The sequence below is a fragment of the Dipodomys merriami genome, unplaced genomic scaffold (assembly GCF_024711535.1).
Source record: "Dipodomys merriami isolate MVZ:Mamm:240054 unplaced genomic scaffold, mDipMer1.0.p SCAF_7, whole genome shotgun sequence".
NCBI lineage: Eukaryota > Metazoa > Chordata > Mammalia > Rodentia > Heteromyidae > Dipodomys > Dipodomys merriami.
Window position 1 is genome coordinate 43,753,242 of NW_027206290.1, and position 12,904 is coordinate 43,766,145.

The 12,904-nt window shown below is 37.0% G+C and overlaps 1 protein-coding gene across 1 annotated transcript in view; it reads left to right on the forward strand.

The window, feature by feature from the left end:
* The window catches only part of Rbms3 (RNA binding motif single stranded interacting protein 3), a 295,095-nt gene that overhangs the window by 267,967 nt on the left and 14,224 nt on the right, over positions 1 to 12,904 (forward strand). Inside the window, exons 10-11 of the mRNA XM_070007501.1 lie at positions 6,495 to 6,575; positions 9,628 to 9,755. Of these exons, the coding sequence (XP_069863602.1) occupies positions 6,495 to 6,575; positions 9,628 to 9,755 (209 nt within the window). The remainder of the gene's footprint in view (positions 1 to 6,494; positions 6,576 to 9,627; positions 9,756 to 12,904) is intronic.

The window sequence follows — 12,904 nt, forward strand, 5'->3', positions numbered from 1 at the left end:
TTATTTCTAAATTAATAATCTAAATACTCTGCTTTATATATTATCACTAACAAAGTATAAAAGCATAGACTATGGCTATTCTAGATGGGTACTCATTCATTATGAACTTATTCATTATCTAACATGTTACTGGTAGAAGGGGAGAGAATACAAGAGCTAGCAGGAGGACCCACTTTGTCTTGCCCTTCCTTCTAAGACCATGCTTCCCTTTCAAGGAGAACCTCTCTAGTTCACCTTTCTGAAGACAGACTTTCCATTCAGTGACATGGGGAATTGGAAAGAAACTGTTCTTAGAATTACACCAGTGGCAGCTGTTCCTACTCATTGAGTCAAACCATGCCTGCGAAATGGTGGTATTGTGCTACACCTACACAGTTCAGACATGGTGCCTCAATTAAGATTCTACAAATTCTAAGAATTCTACAAATCCCAGAGAAACATGGCCTACAAACTGCAGCTTAGCTCTACTTCACATAATGTTGCCCCTCACTTGCAGCCACACCACACACAACCTGACAGATCATCACTCACATTCTTGCCAAAAGTACTAAACCTCCTTTGTTCAAAGAAACGTGGTGCTACAGGATTATGAAAGCAATTCATGCTGTTAGTGTCATCTACCAATTACTCTCCTTTCTTCTCACCTCCCCTGGGAAGGTGCATTTTTACAGTGTACCTACCTATCACTGACTGCCTGACTTTACTGAGATTTAAATAGCAATCTCCCTACCCTACCACATACACAACTTTTTTTTTTCAGGTAGTACAGTTTAAACTTCAGGCCTTCAGGCCTGAGCATTGTCTCTGACCACTTTTGCCCAAGGTCAGTGCTCTACTTGAGTCACAGGTCCACTTGCAACTTTTTGAGAGATAAGAGTTGCACAGACTTTTCTGCTCAGGCTGGCTTCAAACTGAAATCCTCATTATTTTAACCTCCTGAATAGCTAGGATTATTGTCATGAGCCACTGGCAACCCAGCTAAAGCCCCTTTCTGACATGGGTTAACTACCTTTACAAATTTTACAGCAGGACCCAGAAGACCCAATGCAAGTCCTAAATAATTTAATGATAACTTCAAACAAGGCCACTCCATCAGTTTCTTTAAGAAATTTCCCAGATCAAAATGTGAAACCCTCCGTGTCCCTCCCAAATAATTAAAATGGAAAAAAAATGTCCCTGCAGGAAGTGTATATAAACCATTTTGCTTTGTTAAGCTTTGATTGGGGCGGAAGTATAAACTCAGAGCTAATAATCTGTGGATTTGTTTTCTGTTTCCATAGTAATAATCAATGATTACACAGTAACAGAAACATTTTGTCCCAGTTTAAGTAGGCAAAAACATAATTTCTTCCCAATCTCACAATTTTTCTTTCTTCACGTAACTATCCTGGTGATGTAGTGTCTAGACTTCTTGGAACAAGTGATAGGGTCTGGAATTTATCCAATTGCCATTCAGGGTTCCAAAACACTTCATGTGAAAATCAACTGCCTCTGTATATGTGCAAATTACCAAACTGGCTACACACAAAAATTGTACATTCATGTTGTCACTCAGAATGACTATATTCACATATTTTTCTCGGTCATCTCATTGTAAGGTGATCCCACTACAAAAAGAACCAAATATATAATTTAATATATATCAGATACTGTAGCATTAGGTAAACACCAGTAAAAAGCTATCAGGTTAAAGCATACACATTCATTCTTACTATGGTCTTAACAAGTACTTCATGAAATTCACCAAGTCAAGATGGTAGAACTGATCCTATAGGTCTTTCTCTGAGTCCCTTGTCATTTGTTAGCTGGATAAAATGAAAGCAGTCTCTCAGGCTCCCAAAGAAAACAATGCTTGTGCAGCCTGGATTACTGAGCCTAGTGAGTTTATCTGTGCTCTGAAAGAAATCAAACTGTTGCTTGAAGGCAAAGTTCAGAGTTGTTTGTCTCCAACAACCTAAAGCTGAGAGTTGAGCTCACACAGACTTATAGCCATTTTGCATAGGTTCTTGCTCCTGCTTTTATAAGACTGTCACTTCTTTGGACTTTATTCTAGAAAATTTAAAGCTACCACAGAAGAACTTTACTACAAAAGTTTATCCAATCACACCTATAATCTTAGTTTAGATCTAAGGATCTCTGTTTGAAGCCAGCCAGGGCCAGAAAAATCTGAGACTCTTATCTCCAATTATCTACTCAGAAAAGGCCAGAAATAACTCTGTGGTCCAAGTGGTAGCTTTGAACACAAATGCACAGGAATTCCATCTAAGCCCTGAGTTCAAGTCTAGCACGTGCATGCGCACGCACACGCACGCACGCACGCACACACACACACACACACACACACACACACAAACAAACAATTATTGTTTCTTTCTAGAGAAGCTTTATGTTAGGTCACCAAACTATAGGTCCATCTTCCTATAAGGATATTAGATATTCAGCATACAAATTAAAAAAAAATATAGAAAAGAAACACCAAAAATATCAATCAGTAGCATATTATTCCATTCTTAGGAATTTCAATTATTAAGGCACATTAATAAAAAGAAATTGTATCTATATTTTAAGGCAATGTTTAGATGGAAACAATTAGGACTTTATATAATTTTAAATGTTATGTGCTCACCAGGTAGGGTGGTTCACACCTGTAATCCTAGCTACTCGGGAGGCTGAGAACTGAAGATCACAGTTCATAAGACCAGGCAGAAAGGTCCATAGACTCTTATCTCCCATTAACCAGCAAAAACATGTCATGGAGGCATGGCCCAAGAGGTAGTACCAGTTTAGAATGAAAAAGTTGAGAGTAAAAGGCCCTGAGTTCATGCCCCAGGAGTGGCACCAAAGAAAAGTAACAAGCTAGATTGGAAAACATGATGAATTATGGAATCATATGAAATATATGGATTTGTTCCCAATATATGTGTTTCCATATATCTACCTGTAAAACAGGTGAACCATCCTACCAGTTTCTAAGTGCTTTTCAAGGCTCATTCCACAAGCCTTCAGTTTTGCTGTGTTCTGCATCTCATTGGATGTTAAGGGAGGAATGAAGATTTACTGACTCAGTTCTATGGAAACAAAAGATACATGAGATTTTGAATAACTAAGTCATTTGAAGCAGCTTATTGGGTAAGAATCATGAAATGTTCTAGTTAACCATATTGCTTGGGAACTCTAAGTGTGTTAGGGAGTTCTAAATAATTAAGTGGATTTTCATATGAACTAGTAAACATGGCCACAAGTCATTTCCCTAATGACTTCTAATTCACAGAATTTGTCCTTAAAAATGCAGATTCGTCTCATATAGTAGATGCCAACACACCATCTGATGAAAAGGAATCACATGCTAATTTATTAGACCACTTGCAAATGAGTGAGTCTAGAGTGTGGAAATACACTTATAGATTTGAGATTATCCTCTTTTACTACTTAGAGCTAGTCTGGAAAAGCAATTACAGCAATAGAACCCAAGTGTAACAATATCTATCCTGTACTTAAATAAACTTGTAGTTGGCAGAAAATCATCTTCCCATTTATTACAAATCTGCTAGTTTTTTTTTTTTTTAGAATAAAGTGTATTCCTGAGAGGATAGGGTCTAAGCAAAATTCACTAGTGCTATAAAAATAAGTTTTAGAATTGTTGTTTTAATTACCCTGAAACAGATTTCTGCAAAGCATGGCTTCTCAAGAGGTATTTTATTGTACACCATTATAAAAGAAGCAAATATATTTTTGCTCAAGTGCTTTGGAGCATAGAAAATTTTTTCTCTCAATACAGTTAGTATTCCTAAGAATATATTATGGGGTGATATGAAATAAGAGTATTTAGATCAGCAATGTACATATCTGAAATGACCAGAAGTGTTATTCATAACATAATTTACAACAAATTTTGGTGACTAGGCAGATACCTGAGCATGGGATTAAACATAGAAATCATACATGCTGAAATGTGACTTTAGTGTTATATATTAACTTGAGAATTGATAGTAATCAAACACCTGAATACTTACTCTCTGCTTAAGGACACAAAACCAGTCATAAGCAAAGTTGGCTAAGGTATTTGTTTAAAGGTTATACAAATACATTGTAGGTGATGGTGAAGTTCATATCTACAATGAACTCAGACTTACCAATAACTAAGAGTCCACATTAAAAATTTTTTTTATCAGTACTGATGTGTTAGTTCAGGTTCTCATACTCACTCAGCTGGTATACTACCACTTAAGCTATGCTGTTTTGTTTTGTTTTTGAAATACTGACACCTGGACTTCAATGTTAGGTTGGCCTCAATTTGAGATCCTCTATATTTCAGCTCCCTGAGTAGCTACAATTATAAGCATCAGCCCCCAGTGCCCAATTTAAATTCTTTAATTGGAAATAGAAGGCTTCCGGCTTATAGATTTTCTTTTAGCCATACAACAATCTCTTATTGAGGACTAGGAATTGCTTCATGTACTAGACAATTCAGGATACAAAATTTGATCCTTACCTTCAAAGCTGTGATAGTCTGGGCATTGTAATAGAAAGGAGATACAGTTTTCCAATCATATAGGGTAGCCCTCTTATAAGAAAATTATTCTGAGTACAAAGTAAATATTGGGAAAAGAAACAACAAAGATATCAAAGGCATATTATTCCTATCTTAATCAGAACTTCAATTGATAAAGCTCATTCATAAAACGAAGTTGGTATGAATGGCATGGGAGCCCAGAGGGAGGGCACAGTTATTTGTAGTATTTACTTATGTATATATGTATTGATCGATTGATCAATTGATAGACCAACTTGAATTCAGGACCTGGGCCCTATCCTTGAGCTTTTGTGCTCAAGGTTAGCCTCTACCACTTTGAGCCACAGCTCCATTTCCAGCTTTTTGATAGTTAATGGGGCACAAGAGTCTTATGGACTTTCTTGCCTGGTCTGGCTTTGAATCAAAATCCTCAGATCTCAGCCTCCTGAATAGGGTAGTTAGGATTACAAGCACAAGTCATTGGCACACTAATGTATTTATTTCCATATTTGTTTACTTACTTACTTAATTTTGTGGGGTGTTCCAGGTCTCACCTTCTGAGTAGAGTAGCCAGGTTACAGCCATGAGTCATTGGGACCCTATTGTATGTATGTATTTATTTTATTTATTTAATTTTGGTGTGTGTGTGTGTGTGTGTGTGTGTGTGTGTGTGTTCCATTATGAGGGCTTGAACTCAGGGCCCTGTACTCACACTTCGCTTTTTAGCTCACACTGGTACTCTACCATTTGAGCTTTACCTCCAGCTCTGTCTCTGGTAATTTTGCTTCTAAATCTAAGTTGCAGCTAGCCTTAGGCCTTTCAAATTGTTACTTTCAATCTAAATTATGAAGTAAGTTTTTGTAGTAACACAGGGCTTTCTGGGCAACAATTTGTTTGGGTTTCTGCCTCTGGTTAAGAAAGGTATTAGTTATTAGTTTAGAAAGGATGCACATTTATTGCAAAGTTGCCTTAATAATGAAACTGTCCTTGAACATGAACACCCACAAATGATAGGTTTGTTTCCATTAAGACATTTGCATTTATTTTTACAATGCTCTTTAGATGCAGAAAATGTTCTAAGACACATGACACGTAATTTTGTTCCATTCATTTATAAATTTTCAAAGGTTTTTGATAGTCCATAAAAAATAGTTTTCTAACCTGTATGAATTGAGAAACATTGTTTTATTAGATGATATTGGTAAAGTTTAGAAACATAGTTGATTCTTTGGTGGTTTAATTTTCAAAGAGGAGAACTTTTAATTTACCAAGAGAACATGTGTTAAATATAGGAATGTAAGTTATAGTTTATGTTCATGTAAATAAGCACATATTTTTTCTAGGGCTCCTATTCTTTCTTGAAAAATACATGTTATTCCCCTCCCCAATACCTATTTTACTGACTATTAACAACCATAGAAAATTCATCCTATTCATCCTAATGTGAAGTTTTGAATTAAAAGAATTAGAAAGTCAATGTTGACAGTGAGTTTGGAGTGAATTAGGAGAAAAGAGCAAAGGAGAGTCCAACATCAGCTGCAAAACTAAACTTTCATATAAGAAAATAACATGAAAATAACAGACCAATGTATAATAATTTCTTATTTCTCTACTTTAAAAAATGAGGCTAGAAATCAATCAATGATGTTTCACTTATTCATTCAACAAATACTTGTCAAGAGCCTACTATGTAATAGAGGCCAACAATAGAATGGAGAAAATAAAAGGCACATCACCCTTGTCCATATGGAATTTGTATACAATGGGAAATTTTAACATTGTTTAACATTGTTTCAAAAGATACAGGGAGGGGATAGAGTGGGGTGTAATTTGGGCTGATAACAGGTTAGTAAACAAGTGAAAATCAAATTGACTGATCATGTACTGGCAGTGGCCACTTGTGAGTCTCAAGTGGTATCTGTTTTTTGCTCTGGTTGCAACTACTACAAGTTCATGTACATTTTTCTTTGATTCCCTCTAGTATATGACTGCTGCTGCTCCTATGCAGGGGACCTACATTCCCCAGTACACGCCTGTGCCTCCGACAGCTGTTTCTATTGAAGTAAGTCGATTCTTGTCTTGTAGAGAGATATTAGGAGAAATAAGTCCCAGTGACCTATACTTTGGTCCCCATAACCCATGGAAACCTCATGGATAATTGTTGTTGTGCTGCTCCAAAATAGGTAATTGCAAGCTCAGTATAAAAAACCTATGTACATTTATACAACTTGCCCATATTTTATTTTATGTACAGAATGCTTAGAGAAAAGTCCAGAGAACAAATCACTACTACATCCAATGTTAATCTTAAATACTCATAAATATAAAGAAAAATGTTTGCAACAGTTTGAATGAGTTAGCCCTCCAGTGTCCTGTTCCTCAAAGTGATGGACCAACATCACTGGCATTGTCTTGAGCTTGTTACAAACACAGGGTCAGATGCCATCACTCAGTGAAATTTCATTTCATTTTAACATGATTTTTCCATGATCCAAATGCAAATTAAAATGTGAGACACTGGATTACAATTCTCCAATTATTCTGCACATTAACATTGTTATAGGAACATCAATATTATTTTTCTTCTTGGGTTCTATAACCAGAGATTTTATTAATTTGTCTGAAATATGTACTGGACATCAGAAATATTTTTTAAGATTTCAGGAGAACCTAATATGTAGTTTAAAAATTAAGGGAAAAAGAACTTGCTCTGGATGTTTTTTTCCTAGCTTTGTCACTCAAGACTGGATCTCTGCCACTTGAGTTACAGCTCTACTCCTGGCTTTTTTAGTTAGAGATAAGACACTTATGGACCTTCCTGCCAGGGATAGCTTCAAACTGCAATTCTCAGATCTCAGCCTCCTGAGTGTAGAGAATAATCTACTAGGACATGAGGCTCTGCTGCCCTGTATGAATGAACCTTGACAGATTTATGACTTCTTATAGAGAAGATCACTGTGGGTATCATCCCATCCTTTTTGGAAACTTTGTCCTTTCATCTCTCTTTCTGTTCGGATGAGTTCGACCATTCTAGCTTCATTTTATTGGACCAAGCCATTAAACTAAAGGTAGAAGGAGAAATCATAGGGCTCTGCTGCTGCTGATAACCACAATTAAATCAGTATCCTTCTCACTGCTTCTAGTTCTTATTTTTAGTGCTCTCCTGATGCACATGTCCATTAAGGTAAGTGCATTTCTTCTCATAAGCTGGACATCCCAGGGAATGGTCAGAAATTAGGGTATTTGCATATGATATTCCACCAGTGAAGTTTGATAGAAACCTTTACTGATTGAATTGAGTATTTAAAAACAGTTATTTGTTTTGAGTATGTAGAAATGTTTGCTTGTATCAAGTTTAATTAGGCACTACTGTGTAATTTAAACATCCAAGAACAAGAAATTCTTTAAAATTTGATAGGTTTTAGACATGAGCTCAAAATAATGTGTCTTAAACAGATTTTAATTGGAGTTTTTTCTGAGCCTTAGGAATGGGATTAAATGTGTGTATTCTATAATATTTCACTATCAAAAGCAGCTATATCATGAGAAAGTCAATGACCTGGACATGGCAGGCACTGGAAGCACAAATTGTAGCCACATATGTGCATGTTTGTATCTTCATACAAAAGGCATATATGCTGCTTTCCAGAACCAGAACAATGTGAAGAGAATAAAATAATGAGACACGTTTGTCAATGTGGGTTTTTGTCTAGTTATAGTTCAATGTGGAGTTTGAAAAAAATTTCTCTGAAAAAATTTAAATACACGCATGAAAAAAAAGCACTGACTCATTTTCATGTAAAAACACTCATTGAATATTCATCAGTGTCCACACAAATAAATACTGAGGCTCGTGGAGTGGGGGAGGGTAGGGGGAAGCAGGTGGCTTAGAAAGCCACAAGACAATATCACATTAAGAAAAAAACAGTGAATAATTATAAGGAGAATTGTCCCATTCAAAGGAAGAATTCCAGGGATCTTTACTTAAGTAACAAATAATTGACTAACAGTTCAACAGCACCACTGAGATCTAAGATTTATATGTAAAACCAGGAGGATGCCCTCCTCGGGTTTGCCGACATCCAAGCAAAGCTACCTGGGTCACCGTAGGACCCAAACATATGCTACTTATAATGATCAATTCTAGATATTCACTCTTGCTGCCATCTATAAGACACAGAGGTGAAAGAATGGTGAAAGAAAAAAAAATACAGAACAGAGATCATTTCCAGTTCATGTTTCAGAAAAACAGAGCCAAATAAAACATATCCAATTACTAAAGTGAAAATCTATTCAACAGTATTCTTTTAAAAAGATTTTCAAGTGTTGATGTAGAATTGTTATGAAGTCTAGAGTTACTATAATCTTGTTAAATGAAACAGGTATGGTGCAATAAACCTTCTTTGAATATGCAAATACTTATAGGAATCCTTAATGCATTTTTATTAGTTATTGTCTAGGATAATTGTATGAAATCACAGTCTAAAAGTTCTGGGTGTCAGTGGCTCACATCTAGAATCCTACCTACTCAGGAGGCTGAGATCTGAGAAATCATGATTCAAAGCCAGCCCAAGAAGAAATGTCCAGGAGACCCTTACCTCCATTAACTAGCAAAACACTTAGAAATGAACTGTGGCTCAAATGATAGAGTGCCAGCCTTGAGTGAAAAAAAGCATCAGGCCCTGAGTTCAGCTCTTCTACCAGAGAAAGGAAGAAAGAAAGAAAGAAAGAAAGAAAGAAAGAAAGAAAGAAAGAAAGAAAGAAAGAAAGAAAGAAAGAAAGAAAGAAAGAAAGAAAGAAAGAAAGAAAGAAAGAAAGAAAGAAAGAAAGAAGAAGAAAGAAAGGAAGGAAGGAAGGAAGGAAGGAAGGAAGGAAGGAAGGAAGGAAGGAAGGAAGGAAGGAAAGAGAGAGAGAAAGAGAAAGAGTTTCAACTTAGGGCAAAATGGTTTTCTGCCCATCTGTCCTGTTTAAGCGTCTGCATTCAGAGTCCTCTAAGTACATATGTAGCCAAGAGCATCTCTTCTCAAACCAGTAGCACAGGTATTTAAAGTCCATCCTGACAAGGATCTTTTGCTAAAGCAAATAAGGATTTTGTCTGTTTATTGCCTCCATAGGGTGTTGTTGCTGATACCTCTCCCCAGACAGTGGCACCTTCCTCCCAGGACACCAGTGGTCAGCAGCAACAAATAACAGTGGATGCACCCAATGAGCACGCACCTGCATATTCCTACCAACAGTCTAAGTAAGTGGGGCTTGTGCTAAGCTCATTCTCTCAGGATAATCACTTTTCTCAGTCTGTACTTGTACAGGTAACCATGACACATGTATGTTTCTTTAGCACGTAATTAATTGCTTGGATGGATTTGGGCTGACATCATGGATGTTTCTTCTCATTTTAGCTGGATTCAAGCGTGGGGATCAGCTGCTGTTTATCTATGTGGCTCTAATTTGGGGTGGGCACTGGGTGATGGTTGGGTGATGGAAATGATTGGATTCTATGTTTCAGATCTTTTAACCAGATAGTTCCAGGACAGAAAGAAAGAAAGCTCAAAGGCAGCAAGCTTTTCAATTCTACCCCATTGGCTACTGTCCAATTGGCCAAAGTTAGTCACTGGTACCAAGCAGAGTCAGTGTAGATGTTCACTACTAGAGAATGGCATTGCAGTTGTTTTGTTGTGGTGGTGGTGTTGTTTTACCAGAAACAACAACAAAAACCTGTCATATGTAGTCTTGGGAAAATTTCAAAATTCCGGTATTCCAATGCATAGATGTTGCATTCTGTTCTCTCCTTTAACTCTGAAATGAAGACAGTGACACTCTCCATGCAAAGTTATTTTGAACACCCAGTTAAATGTACATGAAAACCCATATTGAAAATAGAAGTAGAGCCTCACTCAGGAATTCAGTTGCAAAGAACATCAAGTTGTCAGAATTAGCCCTGGAAATTTTTAAATCACTCATTGTAACTACATTAGGCTTTGGGTTGAATACATATGTAGAGTAAAATCTGAGGGCTTTTTTCTGTAAATGAAAGGAATTCACTATAGGAAAATTTACATACAGATATCTTTACATGAAAACCATTCAACTCTGTAGATCACAATCTATGAAACTGGTCAACAGAGAATTCCTAGATAATCTTTTTTAGGGAGTGTTATTCCATTTTCTTGTCATCATTTTCCTTCAGAAAGGAAATTTATTGTCATTTTTGAAAGAATATAGAACCCAGGTGTGGTAACACCTGTAATCCTAGCACTTGTAGGTACAGGCAGGAGATTTGCAAATTCATGATAACCCAGGCTACAGAAACAAACCAACAAACAGAGTAAAGAAGACATTACTCAGGACTATTGCAATTTGTGTTAAGATTTCATAATAGTGGAAAGAGATTAGAATTATAGCCAAGACTTTAATGAAGAGGTGAGTGTGTGGAAATTACTAAGAAGAGACAGCAGGAGTAGATTTTAGCTAAGATTCCTCAAGAGGACGCTTACTGAAGCCAGATCAAGGTAGGAAATGAAGATACTGACCAGATATTGATGATTATATATCACAGATGGAGAATTCTGTCTAAACTGCCTTAATATTCTTGCTGAAAATAAGCTATATAAACCTGCCAAGAATGGGAGCCAAAGCCTATTAAGAAGAGAGCTCAGATGGCCATACTGAAACTTGGCCAAGGAGAGAATTGTTGTACTCCTTAAATGGAATCTTCTGTGTATAGTTAAAAATTAAATTTGCTTAGGATATCAGTTAATGTTTCAAACTAAGGTATTATTATCACTGCTCTCATTGCTATCAGAAACGACTTCCGGAAATACTGATGCTGAGTAAAACAAGCTGCTGCTTAATTCAGCTTCAGCTTGTATGTACATATTCTCATGCAAGGAACAATGGCACCATCTCTAGCACTGTGGTGATGAGATCAAGGTGTTCAGTCTGGTAAGTGTGAGGAAAGGATCATATACTGGCTATGAGGAGTGAGAGTCACTTGTGGGAGAGAAGAGAGATAATGTAACGGTTAATTTATTTGTCAATTTGGCTCTCAGTCATCTTGTGTCCAGATGGGCCAAGCATCATTAGGATCGTGGGAGTATTTTTGAGTGAGATCAGCATTTGAATCAGAAGAGAATAAAGCAGATGCTTCTCCCTAATGTAGGTGGCCCCTACCCAATCAGTTAAAGGCTGGAAAAGAACAGAAAGTGTACTCCTCCCATGAGGATGAGGGAACTTCATGCTTAAGCTGGAACATCTGTCTTTCCCTGCCTTTGGACTTGAAGTGAAACATTGTCTCTCCTTGGGCCTCAAGCCTTCCAGACCTGGGACTGGAATTTTTGCCATCAGCTCTCCTAAATTCAGGATTTGGTATTAAAGCTGGAACAATTTCATTGACTCTTCTAGATCTCCAGTCTATTGATTGCAGGTCTTGGTATCAGCCAATTCCTTATGATCTTTCCTTTCCACATTTCCTTCATAAATACACCACGTGCTTACATTTACTCATGTGTTCATTCATTCATCCATCATATCAATGTGTTTGCCTAGAAAACCCAGATAACCTCTGTTTGCAGATACATCTCATACAGTTTAGTGAGTAGTTTTGTCTCTTCTAAATACATATAGTAAGGAAATGAGTGATCCTGTAACCTAGAATGGTCCTGCTATCAGATTGCTGGTTTCTGGATAAATGGAAGTTCATCCATCTATTTGTGTAATCAACGTTTACTAAGAACTCTGATGTGACAGCTATTATTCTAGGTGCTAGGAAAAAGGCAAGTGAAAGAAAAAGACGTCTCCCCATCTCTCAGGGTTTATTTTCTAGTAGGATTAGACTTATAGTCAATGGGTCAATTAAAACACAACGAAAAATAATGGACTCCCGTGGCTCATGGCTTTAATCCTAAGTACTTAAGAGGCTGAGATCCAGAAAACCTTGGTCTGAGGCAAGCCAAGGCAGAAAATTCTGCAAGAAAAGTCTGCAAAAAGATGAACTGAAGGTGAGCCTCAAGTGGGGGATCATGTCCACAAGCCTAGCAAGTGCTGAGGATCTGAGTTTAAACCCCAGTACCAGGAAAAGTTAATTAATTAATTAGAATAAAAATGAAACAAGCACAGAATAACAAAGGAGTAGAAAGTCTTCTTGTGGTAGACATGATAAGGGAAACACCTTAGAGTGTTATCCAGGAGATCTTTCTAGAAAAACAGTTTGAAGCTGAGCTTAACGATATTTGGAGAAAAAGGTGTGTGTGTGTGTGTGTGTGTGTGTGTGTGTGTGTGTGTGTGTGTGTGTGTGTGTGTGTGTATGTGTGATATTTGGAGAAAAAGGTCTGTGTGTGTGTGTGTGTGTGTGTGTGTGCGTGTGTGTGTGTGTGTGTGTGTGTGTGTGTGTGC